This window comes from Erinaceus europaeus, chromosome 18 (assembly GCF_950295315.1).
Source record: "Erinaceus europaeus chromosome 18, mEriEur2.1, whole genome shotgun sequence".
NCBI classification, from domain to species: Eukaryota; Metazoa; Chordata; class Mammalia; order Eulipotyphla; family Erinaceidae; genus Erinaceus; species Erinaceus europaeus.
Window position 1 is genome coordinate 19,655,357 of NC_080179.1, and position 18,621 is coordinate 19,673,977.

General features: G+C 35.6%; 1 protein-coding gene across 5 annotated transcripts in view; it reads right to left on the minus strand.

Annotated features, from left to right (window-relative positions):
* The window catches only part of DYNC1I2 (dynein cytoplasmic 1 intermediate chain 2), a 55,721-nt gene that overhangs the window by 16,882 nt on the left and 20,218 nt on the right, over positions 1-18,621 (minus strand). For 3 of the 5 annotated variants that reach the window (XM_060177713.1, XM_060177715.1, XM_016194638.2), the window contains exons 5-14: positions 17,256-17,315; positions 14,781-14,896; positions 5,577-5,672; positions 5,209-5,371; positions 5,008-5,107; positions 4,137-4,262; positions 3,181-3,327; positions 2,525-2,638; positions 1,418-1,551; positions 193-337 (exon numbers count right to left, since the gene is read on the minus strand). In XM_060177713.1, coding sequence (XP_060033696.1) covers positions 193-337; positions 1,418-1,551; positions 2,525-2,638; positions 3,181-3,327; positions 4,137-4,262; positions 5,008-5,107; positions 5,209-5,371; positions 5,577-5,672; positions 14,781-14,896; positions 17,256-17,315 — 1,201 coding nt within the window. The remainder of the gene's footprint in view (positions 1-192; positions 338-1,417; positions 1,552-2,524; positions 2,639-3,180; positions 3,328-4,136; positions 4,263-5,007; positions 5,108-5,208; positions 5,372-5,576; positions 5,673-14,780; positions 14,897-17,255; positions 17,316-18,621) is intronic. The other 2 variants (XM_007537798.3, XM_007537797.2) reach the window with 1 other exon arrangement.

Consider the following 18,621-nt stretch of genomic DNA (forward strand, 5'->3'; position numbering starts at 1 on the left):
CCAGGTGCTCCACTGCCTGGCCCCCTGGGCAGCACATTTTAATGAGAACTACCTCTAGTCACTCATTACCAGGTTGGTGCTATCAGTAAATCCTCCTATGCTATTAAAAAACAATTCATCTTTCCTGTGCTGTATTAGAGCACCACGTTGTGTCGGAAACCTGAGCAAAGGAGTAGACATCTTTTTAGATACCTTAGTTGTCCAAAGTTTCACTGTCCAGTCAAATGATGAAGTGACAAAAAGATGTGAGAAGTCCACCGCTCCAACAGCTGCATGACAATGGATGCCAGTGATTGGTCCTTGATGTCCCTCAAACATTTCACTGATTCCAGCTTTGCTATTTCATGAACATGAAAAAAAAAAAAAATAAGGAAGTGTCTTCAGTGAAACAGGTCTGCAGGTGTCTTTCTCTCTCTCCCTCCCCCCCATCCTCTACAATAAAAAAAAAGGGAGGGGGAAATGCAATTAGGACACTTCTTTAAAAATATTTATTTCTTTTTGTTGCCTTTGTTGTTTTATCGTTGTTGTTGTTGTTATTGTTGTTGTTATTGATGTCGTCATTTTGGATAGGACAGAGAGAAATTGAGAGAGGAGGGGAACATAAAAAGGGGGAGAGAAAGACAGACACCTGCAGACCTGCTTCACCGCCTGTAAAGAGACTCCCCTGCAGGTGGGGAGCTGGGGGCTCAAACTAGGATCCTCATGCCAGTCCTTGTGCTTTGTGCCACATGCACTTAACCTACTGTGCTATCGCCGACTCCCTGGACACTTTTTTTTTAAAGTGAGCAATTGATAAGGTCCAGCTGGACAATCTCATAATAGGTTGAACAGCAGGAGAAACACTAGTCGATTTAAAATGGATACGTGACATTACTGTACAACTATCAGGAGAAGTGAAATAAAGCTCAAAGCTAAATAAATCAGAATAGGAAAATGGTTGAAAACCTTACAGTTTTAAAAGTCAGCATGTGGCATAAACATATTTGTTATCTTTGAATGCTACTTACTACCATTAAATTTTGTGAGCATGGGCACATATACAAACCATAACACACCACAAATCTATGAAATCCATAAGATAGCCTAATCCACAAATAACCTTTTGTTTTTAGAAAGCATTGATGCCTTCATGTTAAATATTTACATTGAAGTAACTGTCACAAATAACATGTAGCTTAAGGAGAGAGTTCTGTCTAGGACAGAATTTCTTTTTAAATTTCTTTTTATTAATTAGTGATTTACAAGTTATAATATATCAGAGTTCCTCACTACTCCCACCATCAAAGCTCTGTGCCACCCCTCCCCATCACAGATAACCACCAAAGTTCTAGAACACATTTTAAATATGAACAATTTGTTTTAATGAGATTATTCAAGGGAGAATATTAACTAATCATAAATTCCAATTTCCATTTACCTGCCATGACGGCATGCTGTGTACACAGAACCTTCTTCACTCCCAACAACAAAGTTGTTGACGTCTCCAACAGGGAAGGACATAGATGTCACAGCTACTGCTTTTGACTGTTTATGGACCAACTCCATACTATCCTACACAGAAAAAAAAAAATGGGGAAATTATTTTATAGCTTGAATTTTTTAAGTAGAAAAAAACAGCCTTTCAATTGCTTTATTATCAATTTCTTCATTGTGTTACTAATATAAAGCTGATTAAATGAAGCAGGTTTGCACTGCAAGGGCCTTTTGCATTCATGCATGTATGATTTTACTGCTGCCTGGCCAGTCTTTTTTTTTTTAACTGAGGGGCTAATGGTTTATAGTACAGTTGTTAACACATGGATACGATTTCTTCTCTCCTCATGTATCTGTAGAACCCTCACCCCCAACTTTGGTCCTTTTCTACCATCATACACCAGGATTCCCTGGTCTCTACAACCTCCCTTCCTCTCCTTCCTTAGAGTCTTGCTTTAATTTCAGATAGAGTGGGAAAGAGAGCTATTATGGCACCAGAGCTTCCCCTGGTGGCATAGCTGGGGTTCAAACTTGGGTTACATTCAAGGAAAGGCATGCACATTACTGGATGGCGTATCCACTGGCTTGAAATAGGAGTGAAAATTAAATAAGCTCACAACAAACTATATTTAACACGTTTATAAAATCTTATTATTAGAAGTTTATGAAATGCTGGGGTTTATAAAAACTTAGAAACTAGAGGTGTGGACAATGGCACATCTGGTAGAACACACTCATTACCATGCGCAAGGACTGGAGTTCAATCCCTGGGGTCTCCTTCTGTAGGTGGGAAGCTTCACAAGTAGTGAAGCAGGGCTGCAGGCATTTCTCTGTCTCCTCTATACCTCCTATTTCCCTTTATGTTTCTGTCTCTCAAAAAAGGCTTGGGGGGGAAGACTGCCAGGAGTGGTGGATTCATCATGCAGGCACTGAGCCTCAGAGAGAGCTCTGGTAGTAGTACAAAACAAGAAATTTAAAAAATAATAAGGAGAAATAAAAGACGTAGAAAATAACATTTATTCAAATTCTATGTTTTCCAAGTTTAACCCACCTGTGGATGGGAAAGCATATCCAAACTCCATGAACAAATTTTTCCATCAGTAGAGATACTAATCAGATTGTGAGCATTTTGTGTCCCAACGACATTTACACAATATACAGGATGCTAAAGAAAGAAAGAGATATTGAAGAAAGTTTTCAGACTTTTTTTTTTTTTTATCAAAAAGAAATTTCTTGGGTGGGGGAGATAGCATAATGGCTATACAAACAGACTCTCATGCCTGAGGCTCCCAGGTCCCAGGTTCAATCCCCCGCACCACCATAAGCCAGACCTGAGCAGTGCCCTGGTGTTTCTGTCTCTCTCTCTGCATCTCTCTCAAAAATAAAATAAATAAAATATTTTTAAAAAAAAAGAAATTTCTTTACTGCCTAGTGATAGGTACTTTGCTTCATATTAATACTTTCTCATCTTGAGGGTATGTCTAATGTTAAATCTGATGCTATAATGTTTAACAAAATCTTGTCACAGAAGAGAGATGAGTTTCTAATAAGGCGGGTTTTAAAAAAGAAGAGGGTATTCTTAGTTGTTAAATGATGAGGAATTCATACATCAAAGAAAATCCATTCTGAAACCACTCCGATGGACACTAGTAATTATTTAATGGTACAGAAACACAGATGTCTAATGGAAATCACCTCTATACTTACTGTGTGTGCAGCCGCTGACAGTGGGGTTCTTTGTACTGGAGTTCTCTTATTGCTACGGTTATCCCACAGCACAATTTGGCCTGAATATGTACCACCTACAACTAGATTTGGATGAAATTTTGCAAATGTAGCAGACATCACAGCTGACTGTAAAAAAAAAAAAAAAAAAAAAAGTAAGATTTTCATACTTAAGGTTCTAAATGGAAGAGACCCAATAAATTATAAAAAATAAATGTATCTTTAAACTAGTTTTCCATAAAAGTTAAATGTAATGTCTACATAAATATAAATAAGAAATTTATTGAAAACAAAAAGTCTTATTTGATTATAATGTAAAAAAGTCAATATATGAGTGGCTATGTGTTAGCTTCAGATAGTAATCTGACAGCAGAATATATACTGGTTTTGACTCGGTTAAGTGTTTTTGTTTTTTTTTTCAGAATTATAGATTATAACATCTGCAATCAGAAAAGATTTACAAATTCTAATTTTCCACTAAATCCACTTTAAAAATCTGCATCTGTTTCCTACTTCAGACATGTGTTTCTACTTAAAACTATCTAGTTCCAATTCCTCAGGCCATGTATAAGTGATTCAGTTGGCCAACTGTCTAATTGTATATTCAGCAAATAAGTTCTTGAGCAACTCCTTGCAGAAAAGACATTTTGTAAAAGATCCCTTTTATACAGTCAATCATAATAACAGAAAATCCGAACTGTAAAAGGTTTTAGGTGTGATTAAACATTATAGGAGATGTCAGAAAAACTACAAAAGGCAGATCATGTTGAACTGGTAAGTCTTCAGTTTTCTGTTCACATCTGTTTGCAAATATAGGGTGGTTTAGCAAATGCCAATCCAATGAAATCATTATGTTGACAAGAAGAGAAAAAAGGCACTTGTCTAAATTCATTAAAGAATTCTTAAACTCGGGGAAGGCTGTTAAAAGCCCATCTTACCTGGCAGTGAAACACATACTCTGGAGTAGTTTTTTTGTATTTCATGTTCCATACAAGGGCCACACCATCAGGCTCATGAGGGGCATCTTCGTTGTTATTATAGGAAGCCACAAGTAACTCTGGATACTGCATGTAAGAATCAAGTGTGAAAAATTACTATGTATAGTAAGAACTGTTTTAACATTCTTAGCTACTCAACTCTCTATCAACTTATTCTCAAGAATACCTAACACTTTGAGATACGCTCACTGAGATGTTATTTAAAGTATTTTAAGGTTAAGTCATTTTATTAAAATATGTGTTACAATTTTTTTCTTTTTTCTTTTCTTTTCTCTTCCTCTTTTTTTTTTTTTTTTTTTACCAGAGCACTGTTCAGTTCTGGTTTATAGGAGTGTGGGGGATTGAACCTGGGATTTTGGAGCCTCAGGCATGAGAGTCTCTTTGCATAACCATTATGCTATCTACCGCTGCTCTATGTGGTACAATTTTATTTGGTGAACAACTGAAATTAGTAAAATTGGACTGTGTCATAAATGAAATACTAAGTTGTTTTTTTTTTAACCAGAGCACTGTTAAGCTCTGGCTTATAGTGGTGCGAGGGATTGAACCTGAGACTTTGGAGCCTCAGGCATGAAAGTCTGTTTGCATAACCATTATGCTATCTATCCTCTGCCCAAATACTAAGTTTCAAATATAAATGTTTCCAATTATTTCCTCCACAGTACATTTAAACAAAATTAATATAACATTAGAACCATCATTCATTAATTTAAACGATACTGATTTAATTACAGAAAGTTCCCATAATTAAAACTACCTGATAACTATAATTAAAAATTAGTTCAGAACAAATAATTCCTCTGTAATTTACCTGAGATGACCAATCCAAACAGCTAACAACACGATGCTTTGACCAACGTTCATCGAAAAATTGCCGATTTAATGACAGTTTAGCACCTGCTTGAATCTCTCTACAGAAAAGATCAAGCCCAAAAAAGATTGTGTTATAAATAATTACTTTTAACGTTAAGATTAAGTTCATTGAAACCATATCTTAGCAGTTAAACATTACCCCTCTTTGTCTTCCAAATCTCTTCCACTGTAGTCAAAGAAGATATTAATCTGCTCAGAAAGCGCTCTTTCTACAATTCTTGTAGAATGGTCAAAGAAACTTAAAAACTCCTCAGAGTGCAAGATTTGTTGTTTTTCTTCTTCAGTTAGCTCATGAGGAGGGACTGGAAAACAAATGATTTTGTTTTGAAGTCGAACTTATTTTGGTCAAATCACGTCAACTCACGAGAGCAGTCTGGCTCCATGAATGCCGCATACTCTTTCTCAACCAGATTCACTGCTTTGATTCAGAGCCTTTTACTCTAACACATAAGTAACTCATCTTAATGGACATCAATATAAGTTTAAAAGTTAAATTTGTTAAGATACCTTTACTCTCATTTCCCTCATCTTTCTTTAAAGTTTTCTCTTCTTCGGGTTCAATAGGTGGCTTAGGAGTCACCACATCATCTTCTTCCTCCTCCTCTAAAAAAGTAAACACAATAAAACAAAAACTTACTTTGATAAATAACTGGTGGTTTATGAGGCAATATCAAAAGACATCACAACTCTTTAGATAAAAGTAAAAGCAAATGCAAACCACTAGTAAGACAGAACAAGTACTAATGGGAATTTTATCAGTATAATTTCAGAGAGAGATTGCTTTTTATACATACCTCTGTGGTGCCTCATCAATAACTACACTCAAGGTCTGTAATTACATAAACTGAAATAAGATCTATAAGCCTGTAGGATGAATTCCGCCTGGAAATCTCTACAAGCTTGCAAGCACTTATCATTCCAGACAGAACAACATGCGACTCCTGCATAGTTTTATGTAGCATGCTGACACATTAATGCTGTAGAATGAAGAAAATCAAATGTCTAAAATAGCCTACAGAGCTGGCTGCTTACTTGTGATCTGAAACCATCAGTGTCTAATGGGTCTTCATATGGCATAAAGACGGCTTACATTAACTCTCAGGTTGCTATTTAAGAGGCAGATTTTAAAGATAATAGCTATGAGACCACATTTTCTATTCTGTCATTTTAAATGCAAGTCTCGTTATCTACTGTTATATGATGTGACAATAAATACTAAAAGTAATGTTTTCTTAACATGAATAAAAATATATATGGAGATAGTAAACAATTTCATAATAGAATTTTATTACTAAATGTCCTCATATTGCCAAGCCAGGATATAACTTAAAAGCGTTTATCTTAAAATGCTTTTACATACAACTCTGTCTACTTTCTTTCAGTAAACACTAAGGTGGATTTTTATGAAGAAAACACTTATTTTTATTGCCTAAGCAAATGATGTGTCATTTGTCTACAAGGAAATGGCAGCAGACATCTGCAGCAGAGAGCATCCTGAGCAATGAGTCTATTGAATAAGAAGACTTTACTTATTAGTTATAGCTATTTCCCTGACCCTCGTTCAGAATTATCTAAAACACACATACATACAACACACACAAAAGAATGGTCAAGGATGGGAACCAGCTGCCAAGTCAAGGTCCCAGCAGCCAGGCCAGCTGACTAGATAGCAACAACCAGATGGCACTGCTGGGATTGTGTCTTTCTGGTGCAAGGTGGCAATGGGATGGCATAACATTCTTCTGCTTGACTGCTTCCAATCCTGTCTCTCTCCAATGGTGAGCTTGTGCAATTACCCACACTCCAGGAGGCCTACAGATAAGCCTTTACCCTGCAAACAAAATTCAGCTTGTAGGCCACACCAGCTGCCAAACCACACACAGTGTTAGGTTTGGAGAGCTACGGAAATCTTTCTAACTGTATACTATAAGCAATAAAAATATAACTGTACCTGTAGGAAAGAAAGTGTTAAATGACACTGTATAATGCACACAATGAGACAACCTCCAACTTAATCAAAATGATAATGACGTATGCCAATCCTACATTACTTGAAATTGAGCGATTTTTACGTTCTGACAAGTTTACAGAACTAGTATAAATGGCACGAATGATTTCAATATATGCTCATACTTTTGAACCAAATGGTGAAGGTTAAAATTTTTCCTTTCAAGGGCCTCAATCAGCCACAAAGGAAAACAGTAATCACTGTCTTTTCAGCCAGCCCAACTGCATTTGTCAGCCCTTTCTCCGTCAATGCAGCCAGAGCAATCAACCTGCCAAACATTCAGAATGGAAAAACAATCTGAAAATACAGGGTATAATGCACCTGCCAGTGAAAATGGCCATTTCAAGAAAAGCTAGTGATCTCAGTGACCCCGCTGAGGAGGCGGTAGTGCAAAGGGGAAAGAACACGTAAAAGAATTCTTAGTGATCGCCACTCTCTCGCACACTGACACTTCCTTACAAAGCATGCCAATTACAGCTTTTGTGCTACTTAAAAAAATGAAAGCTTTTTTTTTGGGGGAGGGGCAAAATAATCACACAGAGAAACAGAAAGATAGCAGTCCTTTATAGATGAATTCTCATATGTAATAAATTATTAACCTGAAAACAGTGTAACTGGTAACAATGCCATACTACTAGAAAATTAGGATGAAATTCCACCCAAAAAGAAAAATCACCTGCAGGTGTAATGTAAAAAAATAATTTAATTATGTTTAACTGACAAGATTTATCCTTTCAAAATAATAGAGCATTTAACTTAAAAACTAAATCTGAGTGTATGTATTTCCATTTTCTACTAATGCTATAGGTTCTAATCAATTCTGTTTACTAGTAGGGCTCAATAGATGAAAAATCCTAAAACCAAAGATAGGAGTTGCACCCTGGACAGGTCACTCTTGAGCACCGTGGATTATAAATTACAGCCTCCTAACCACATCATATTCCCCTCCCTCAACTTTGTTGCATTATACAGCTTCTAAAGTACCATTTCCAATGACAGGTGTCAAATTCCTGTCATAATGCATATGGTCAGTACTTTAGTGCTAAGTGACCTCATAATCTACATATTTAACAGAAAATATCTTGTTTATAGACACTCTTTCCCTTTAAAATTTAAAATGTAGGTGACGTATGTTAGACTGATTTTATCTGTCTCTTAGATGTCTATTTGCACATATAGGCTATTTTAATTGGAGTTGGATGATGAGTACCAACTATTTCAATACATGTTTCTAAGGCTGATTTAACTATCAGTATGCAGGCTTTCGTCCCTCTAATATGGATTAAAAACTGATTTTAAAGCCACAATGGGCATTTCACAAAAATAATTAAGCTAAATACAATTTCAAGGGACATAAAATGATTTTCTTATTCATAAAAGCTATAAATCATAGTTCTTTAATTCTAAAGATATCCTAAACTAATCCTTACCACATAATAAGCTATAATATACTTAAAGCTGAAAAAGACTATAACATAACAGCAAGAGTGAAAAATGGGACTGCCATGTCACATCAATTTTTTTGATGAATATTCATTGCAATATGCTAAGTGGTTAACTCCATGCTTTCTCTGACAGGGAATCTAAGGTTATAAACTGAGCAGTAGAGAATGCATAAAAGTAGCAGTTACTTTCAAAATGGCAAATCTCTTGTCAATGAATGCTAAGACTAGGTCTAATGAACCACTGAATTTTTACTTTGAGTTAACATCAAAATTGTGATGTATTTTGGTGAAGTGGAAAGAAAAGCTGTTCCATAAATTAGGCTGCACCTAGAAATAACACCAAAGAAAGAAATTCTAGTTGTCAGAATAATCTGTTACAATAGAACAGGTTAATCAAAGTTAAATCATCTGTGAAATGGGTGGTTTCTGTTAAGGTGAAGGAAAGGAGGCTTCAGAGCAAGTTTTGTCATCTTTTAAGAGAAATCTTAGCTAAAACAGATGACATAAAATAAAGTCTGAATTATTTAAAAATATTCTAACACATTTACAAGGTAATATTCAAGAACTTAGAAAATTCTTACTAAACACTGAGAATTTTGAGTTGATCACTTATCTCACTTATTCTCAATATAATGTGAAAAACAAATGCTAATACTAGTGTATTATGTGTTTAGTTTATTATGTGTTTCATTTATTACATAGCTTCATTACAAAGGTCTAAGTTATTTTAGGGTGGCATAGTACCCTATGAAGAAAGGCTAAGTTATTAAGTAGTCTGACTACTCATGGCACAGAGGAAATTGCCACTGAGTTCTACAAATCAGTAAACATTTGGCATATAAAATGCATTCTGCAGGGGCCAGGCAGTGGCACATCTGGATGAGTGCACACATTATAGTGGGCACATCTGGATAAGTGCACACATTACAGTGGGCACATCTGGATGAGTGCACACATTACAGTGGGCACATCTGGATGAATGCACACATTACAGTGGGCACATCTGGATGAGTGCACACATTATAGTGGGCAAGCTTCCTGAGTGGTGAAGCAGGGCTGCAGGTGTTCCTCAGTCTCTCTCCCTGTCCAACTCCCACACCCATCTCAATGTCTCCATCTATCCAATAATCCAATAATAAATAAATAAAATTAAACATATATATCTGCAAAAATTCAAATTATGAATAACTTCAAAAACATCTATGATAAGTGGAAACATTAGGGGGAATGTATACGTTTAAAGATACAAATTATATATAATTTTCCCTTAATATTTTCAAAATAAATCCTTCATTTTTAGATCAATAACATTTTTAATCACTTCATTTCAATTTCTTTGCCCAGAATTTCATCTTTTTTATACTTTACTCCTTAAAAAAATCAATATTAAGACAATCTGGGACAAAGCTTCCTAGATTTACCAATGGAATCCATTCTATCTCTTAAATGCATTTATTGGCAGCAATTTCTGTTTTTAGTAAAATACTTATTTGTGAGAGAATAAGAGAGAGAGAGAGAGAAACCAGAGCATCATTCTAGCACATACAATGCAGGAGACTGAACTTGGGACCTAATGCTCATGCATTCAATACTTTATTCACTTTTCCCACCTCCTGCGCTATCCTTCTAATTTTTAAAAAGATTTTATATATTTGTTAATGAGAAAAACATTAGGAGAGAGAATGAAACTGCTATCACTCTGGTACACATGCTGCCAGGGACTGAACTCAGGACCTCATACTTGAGAGTCCAATGCTTTATCCACTGCACTACCTCCTGAACCACTAATTTTTTTTTAATATTTATTTAATTTATTTATTCCCTTTTGTTGCCCTTGTTGTTTTATTGTTGTAGTTATTATTGTTGTTGTCGTTGTTGGATAGGACAGAGAGAAATGGAGAGAGGAGGGGAAGACAGAGAGGAGGAGAGAAAGATAGACACTTGCAGACCTGCTTCACCGCCTGTGAAGCGACTCCCCTGCAGGTGGGGAGCCAGGGTTCGAACCGGGATCCTTATGCCGGTCGGTCCTTGTGCTTTGCGCCACCTGCGCTTAACCTGCTGCGCTACTTCCCAACTCCCTTAAAATATTTTTATTTATGTGTTATTGAATAGAGACAGAAAAATTGAGAGGGGGGTGAGTGATAGAGGAGAGAGACAGAGAGACACCTGCAGCCCTGCTTTACCACTTGTGAATCTTTTCTCTTGCAGATAGGGACCAGCGGCTTGAACCTGGGTCCTTGCACACTGTAATATGTGTGCATAACCAGATGTGCCACCACCTGGTCCAATAATTTTCTTTCTATATCATTTACAATTATTCTCATGTGTAGGGCTCTTACATTTTGTGGAAGTTTTAGAAAGAGTAAAATAACAACCCCCTGAAACTAAAGTCTTTATAAATGAGAATACTTTGTACCTCACTGTACTTGTACCTATTCATTGCTTTAATATAGTGGCCCTCAAACTTCGTCTGCTTGGTTCCCATTTAAGAATTATGTAACAAATTCCAGAACTCACCATGAGACAAAATTGATAAAATCACAATTTGTGTATGACTGTAAATTAAACTTGGGTAGGCAGTGTAATCAGTGCAAAAGTAATGTAAGTTCCCAAACTGAAGAAAAAGTTCACCTTAGACTTAACTTTTATCTTTTAACTGTTGAACCTTTTCTTCCCAAAACATTAGCTTTTATTCTGTCTTGTTTTTCACTTTCTGCATTCTAGCCATCTTCTCCATTTCAAGTTTACTCTAAGTTGGTAGTGCTGTTTCTGAACTGAGGTGCTTTGCTGTCTTAAAGCACCTACTGGGAATGAAATTGACTAAGACCATGTGACCACAGTCAATTTCACTCTCCACAGGTAAAAAGCATCTCAAGGCTGGATCATGGTGCCCATAGAGATACTTGTAGAAAAGTTACTTTCTTCCTTTATCTTTTGGAAGTTTTTTTTTTTTTTTTGTCTCTAGGGTTATTGCTGGGCTCAGTGCCTGCACTATGGATTCACTGCTCCTGGAGGCCATTTTTCCCATTTTGTTGCCCTTGTTGTCGTCATTACTATTGTTGTTGTTGTTGATGGATAGGACAGAGAGAAATGGAGAGAGGAGGGGAAGACAGGGGGAGAGAAAGCCAGACACCTGCAAACCTGCTTCACTGCTTGTGAAGCGACTCCCCTGCAGGTTTTTTACCTTGTTAATGTCAGGAATTGAACTGAGCCTCTTACACAAGCGACACATGCTCATCAACCTTTTAGCTACATCCTCCCTGGCCCCTAAAAGGTTTTAACTTTATTGTAAATGGCATTGGTTTTTCTTATTCAACCATTCCATGAAGATTTTTTGTCATTGCTATTTTTAGAAATAGCGTTTTAGAGGAGAAAGAAATCTTAAAGGCTATCTGATCTAATCAATTAGAAAACAGAAACATTTGCCAGTTTTCCATATAACAATATAACTGAGAAAATAGTTAAGGGGCAGTTATTGATGAGCCTTTGTTGGTAGTGTGAGAACTACAACCAGACACTGCTTTTGATTTGTACTGAGGAGCTATTTTCCTTTTACTATTTCACTTTATTATCGTGTGAGGCCTTATAACTATTTTGGTATTGGCTTAGTAGCCAGCTATTTTCCCTCTGAATTATATTAATATTTGTAATGTATAGGAAAGTATTACATAAAATAGCTATTAATTTTTATTGCATGATCTTAGTATCTCCAGTCTGTGGTTCCCTAGTGCGCTCGATTTGTTGCATCCTGATGAGTATTACACTTGTTTAAAATGGACTTTAGGGAGTCAGGCGCTAGTGCAGCGGGTTAAGTGCAGGTGGTACAAAGCTCAAGGACCGGAGTAAGGATCCCGGTTTGAGCCCCCGACTCCCCACCTGCAGGGGAGTCGCTTCACAAGAGGTGAAGCAGGTCTGCAGGTGTCTATCTTTCTCTCCCCCTCTCTGTCTTCCGCTCCTCCCTCCATTTCTCTCTGTCCTATCCAACAATGATGACATCAATAACAACAATAAAACAAGGGCAACAAAAGGGAATAAATAAGAAATAATAGTCAACCCATCATGATATTCAAGAAGGCTATAATGGAGAATCTATAACGGTTTCATATCTATATCCTAAAAGCAAACAGAGACTAGACTATGACACAGTCATATTAAAACTATGACTGAAGAGCCCGGGAGCTATGTCTACTATAGAGCACAGGACTTGTAGGTCTGAAGCCCCAGGCTTAACCCTTAGCACTGCATTCTTACTCACTCATAAAAACAAATGTTTCTCTTTCTTTTTTTTACTTTTTAATTTATTTTCCCTGTTGTTGCCCTTGTCCTTTTTTTATTGTTGTTGTAGTTATTATTGTTGTTATTTCTTATATCCTCTCACAAAAGTAAGTAAATACTTTTTTCTTCCTCTTTTTTTGCCAGCAGGGTTACTACTGGGGTTTGGTGACCGTACTACAAATCCACTGGTCCGGCAGGCATTTTTTTTCCTTTTCTCTTTCTCTCTCCATTATTTGATAAACAGGCAGAAATTGAGAAGGGAGTGGGAGACAGGAAGAAAAGCAGAGAGATGCCTGCAGCACTGCTTCACTGCTCATGAAGCTTCCCCCATGCAGGTTGGAAACAGGGGCTTGAACTGGGGTCTTTCCTTGCACATAGCAACATGTGTGCTTAGCTGCATGCACTACTATCTGGCAATTCCTGAAACTTTTAAAAGTGTTCTTCTATATAATCTGAAAAATTATGAAATCTGAAAATTCAGAAGTTAACATATATGTGGCTCCAAAAATTTCAGAGCAGAAACCAGGGATCTGTAGGAGGACTCTAATGCAAATCTCTTTTGTGTGTGACATTTATTTGCCTCACTGGGAAATTAAGATGTGCATATGGAAAACTACCAAATTAACTTTATGCTTAATCATTAGCTATGTAATGAGATTTTAAAAATTAGATCTCAGTGAAAAATGGTAGCTCCTGCTTTCCGACAAAGGACTCCACACTCAATACAATGTCTAAGTACACTTCCTTCCATTATACATAGATTAAAGATTGCTATATAATTACTGTAGTGTGTGGTTCTGGAGGTGGTGCAGTGGCTTAAAGTATTGTACTCTCAAGCATGAGGTCCCAAGTTTGATTCCTGGGAGCACATGTGCCAATGATGCTCCGATGCTCTCTCTTTCTTCCTCTCATAGTAATAAAAATTGGAGGGTTTTTTTTGGTCTGTTTTTTAAAAAAAAGTTTAGGTTTATAGCCAGAGAAGCAGTTTAGTGGTAGACTGGATGGACTGCATGAGGCCTTAGGTTCAGTTTCTGGTACCGCATAAAAAGAAGAGGTCCTCTGCCATCTATTTACACATATATACACAATGAGGTCAAAATTTACTCAGTAGTCTGGTGGACAACAATATTTTAAAATACAATATTCCCCATACAAAATATTTTATACATGGTTCAGGAGGTGGCACAGTGGACCAAGCATTGAATTCTCAACCATGAAGTCCTGAGTTCAATCCCTGACAGCACATGTACCAGAGTGATGTCTGGTCCTCTCTCTCTCTCTCTCCTTTCTCATGAATAAAAAGATTCTTTAAAAAAAAATTTTTTTACAGTACTTCCCCTTATCTGTGGAAATAGGTTCTAAGACCCCTAGTGGATGCCACATGCCAATGGATAGTAACATATCTGATACTATGCATCTCCTCTATAATATATAGCTGTGATTAAGTTTAATTATAAATCAGACATAGTAAGAGTTTAGTAACAGTAACTAAAAGAATAATTATGATAATATATTTAAATAAAGGTTATGCAAATCAGATACAGTATCTGATTGCATGGGGCCTGGGAGATAGTACCATAAGTAATGTAACTGACCTCCATGCCGGAGGCACTAAAAGTCCCATGTTCAATTCTCAGCACCACTATAAATCAGAGCTGAGAAGTTCTCTGATTAAAATGGTAAAGTAATAATACTAAAATAAATAAATCTCATTGTATATGATTTTTGAGACATTTTTGTTGACTTCAGGTAACCGGAGTCATGGAAAATGATACAACAAATAAAAAAGCAGTACTGTATGTGATTTTATTTACTATGGAATATACACTCTTGGAAAATTATGCTCAGTGACACAGAAATTGAACATTCTGAAGCTCTTCTGGTTTAAAAGCAAAACAGTATCTCTCAATGACAAAATGAAACTAATAAAAACATATAATAAAATGGGGCTCAGTGACAATCACATTAAGGACTGAAACTCACCTTCTTTAGGCTGAGCCATAACTGGAGTCTGAGTTTCTTTTGTATATGTGACGATTTCTCGAGGAGGAAAGTCAACTTGTGTAATTTTAGCCATTCCAAGTTTAATAGGTCCACGTCTACATAAAGGACATAAATGTAAAAATTACATAACAAATGACACATTTTTAATTGCATTAAACCATGTACTTTTGAAAAGCAGAGATTCAACATTGTACTTTTAGCATCATGATTTAAATTTTTATTTTATTTAAGAAATTTCAGATGATCAATGAAATGATTTTAACAAATGATTAGAAGGCAGCAAAAACCAAGGTATTTAGTAGCCATACAAACTGTCTATCTTTCACTTTAAAAAAAGTAAATAATTTGTATCTTAGAGCAAATGTGTACATAATAGGGTACAGAGGACAAGAATTTCAGAGTGGACTGATGAATATAGCTGGTTTGATAACTTTTTAGCAAGAATGTGATTCTGTATTCTTTGGAGAGATTCAGACATGGATCTCACTCAGACTCATGTTCAGTTTTCTTAACCACCACAAGAGCTTAAGATTGAAGACTAGCAAAAGAGTTCATCTGGACAGTGTACCTGCTTTGCAGTATGCATGACCCAGATTTGAGTGTGTATCCCCAACCCCGCCCACACACACACTGGAAGAAGCTTCAGTACTATGGCGTCCTTTCCCCTCTTTCTATGTCTGAAAAAGTCAGCCCAGAATGGTGAAGGTCTGGTGCTAATAAAAACAACAACAAAAAATTGGGGATAGAGAAATAAGATTCCATTGAAAAGCTTTTCCCTACTTAAAGTTCACAAAAATTGAGACTCACAGTCAATTTAGATTCTAAAATGAGATATTTACATTTCAACCCAATAACTCCTCTGTACTTGATTCATATATGGGCTAGTTATGGTGCAGATATTTTACATGTAGACTAAAGCAATAGATGTTTTAAACACCATAAAACTACTAATGTAATGTCTATTCTAAGTTGAGGAAATATCTTCTTTTTTAATAAACAGCAGAGAGTTTTAGCTAGAGAAAATGGATAAGGAAAAAATGCACAGGAAACCTTTTCTTAGCTATATATTGGACATTTAAATACTAAATCAGATGAAGTATGCTTTTAAATACCCAAAGAAATTCTTAATCTTGAGATTTCTTAAAAGGGTATATAATAAAACACTACAATAACTTTACTTCTGGAAAATTAATAAGTTACTGAAATACATATATGTGTAAATATGTATACACATACATGTGTACATGTGTATATAATACACACATAAGCATCATTTTCAACATCTTGTACAAAAATGCATAATAAAATCAGGATATTTTAAAAGTTAATTTTCCCTAAGGTCCCAAATGTGGGCCATAAAAAATTTGTTTTCCATGTTTGAAATATTTTAGTTTTAAAGGGGAAAAAAAGCATTATCAAAGGATTAAACAGAAAGTTATAAGGAAATCTGAATTAATTTACAAAAATAAAATTTCAAATAAGAATCTTTATATTCTTGTGCATTGTAATGTATGTGGCTTAACCAGGTGTGCCATCACCTGGCCCCTAAGAATCTTTATATTCTGAAATTTTAAGATATAAACTACATGGAAAACCAATCATTAACAAACTAGAAAAAAAATGCAAGCCAATAACATAAGGAGCAACTTACTAACTTAAGTACATATAGGGTTTAATAAGTAAGAATCACAAGATTAGAAAAGACAAACAAAATATTCTAAGATTGGAGGGTAGGAAGGTAATACCTCAGTTATCCAAAGCTACTTTTACTGAAAATAAGGAAGTAATGAAGGGACAAGCCTCAGAGCAATCAACAGAAATGGCTTCCAATTAATACATAAGTATTAATTCATTATATGCTCTAAGGCTCATTTATTTTTACTTTAGACATAACTGAAAAAGCTATCAGCCAAATGTTTTAGAAGCTACAAATTATCAAGAGAAAAGAGCCAGCTGATTCAGGTGCAGTGGCAGAAGTAAACATTTATGGTTTGCATGGAAGACCAGAATAAATAAATGAATAAGTCAACAGTAATCTGGGACCACAGAATAGAGACCAGCACTGTTCAGACAGTGTTTGATACAATAATGATAAAATGATTAATTATAAATTAATATTTATATCAACTAACCCAGAAAATGTTCAATGTCATCTAGAGTATGTATTTGAGATGTCTGGGAAGTTTTTGTAATGCATCTTAGGAACACAAAAACAGACAAATCATAAAAGAAATTTGGACACTTTAATGGGAAGACTTAGTATACCAAGAAAATCACATACAAATTTCTCTCACTAATCATAGAGGATAAATGAGGTGTCACTGTGAAATTTAATTATTCCCCTAGCTATCAACTGTATGCGAGAAATTTATGTAAAATAAATTGAGGACAGTTTCACACATAAAGAAATCAAGTTAGTAATAAAAGAAGGAAGGTAATAAATCTATGCAATACCCCAAATCGGAATCTGAGTGAAGCTGAAGAACTGATGGATCTGTATCCCAATGCAGCGTCCTAAATGGTTGTAGGACAACCATGAAGCATTAGCAAAAAAGGTCATAAGTTAGTTAAGCAAATACATTCTATAAATCGTTAAAAGCTAAGGTACTGTTCACAGTTTAAAACAACATGTTCTGGTTAGTATGAAAAAAATATCAGGTCACTGTTCAATGACTTAGTGCATGCAATAAGCTTAATGTGGTTAAGAATGCAAACATAGGGGAGTCAGGCGGTAGCACAGCGGGCTAAGCGCAGGTGGCGCAAAGCACAAGGACTGGAGGAAGGATCCCGGTTTGAGCCCCTGGCTCCCCACCTGCAGGGGAGTCGCTTCACAGATGGTGAAGCAGGTCTGCAGGTGTCTGTCTTTCACTCCCCCTCTCTGTCTTCCCCTCCTCTCTCTATTTCTCTCTGTCCTATCCAACAACGATGACATCAATAATAACTACAACAATAAAACAACAAGGACAACAAAAGGGATTAAATAAATAAATATAAAAATTAAAAAATAATAAAAAATTTTTAAAAAGAATGCAAACACAGAATCCAGAATAGCTAAAAGAGAGTTCATATTCTGGAATACTCATATTATATAGTATGAATAAGAACAGTTAAAACAGATAACAGTGCAAATGAGTCATAATTCTGTAAAATAATGAGTTAATCTATGAAAATAGTTTAACATTCTAGGTTTCCTAATAAAAATTAGTAAACATATCACAGTTATAATACTATAATCTGGTCCAAAGCATTCAATATGTGCAGGAAATTGCCATATTGGCAAAGGAAATGAGTCAACACATAAGCCTTTGGGTAAGAAAACCAGAGTATTCCACTAGGACATAAAATAGCTAGAGTTTCCCAAATGTGACCTTTCTGTAATTTATGGGTTAAGCACTGCCTTGGGCTTACATATCAACTGCTTTAGGAAGCAACTAAAGATTTCTCTGTCTAGAAAAAAGAAAGAAAGAAAAAGTTACGTTCAAAGATTTTACTAAAACTAACTAAAATTTGGAGAATATCAATCCTATATTCAGTTGTGCTTCCTACTGGCTCTATATCTCACATGGGATCTTTTCCATTTAAGTACAGTCATTCCTAGAACAAAAAGTTCTTTATCATATTGGCATTTTAGGTTAGGAATACAAGGATAATTATGTGCAATAGTTCCTATTAAAAAGTTAAGTACAATACATTCACTTGCTACCATTTTTGTCAAATATACTTGTTTCTTACAACACATTAATTATAATGCACAACTAAAACTGCTAAAATACTTAAATACAAAAATAATTCCTTTTATTTGCATATAAAATATATCACT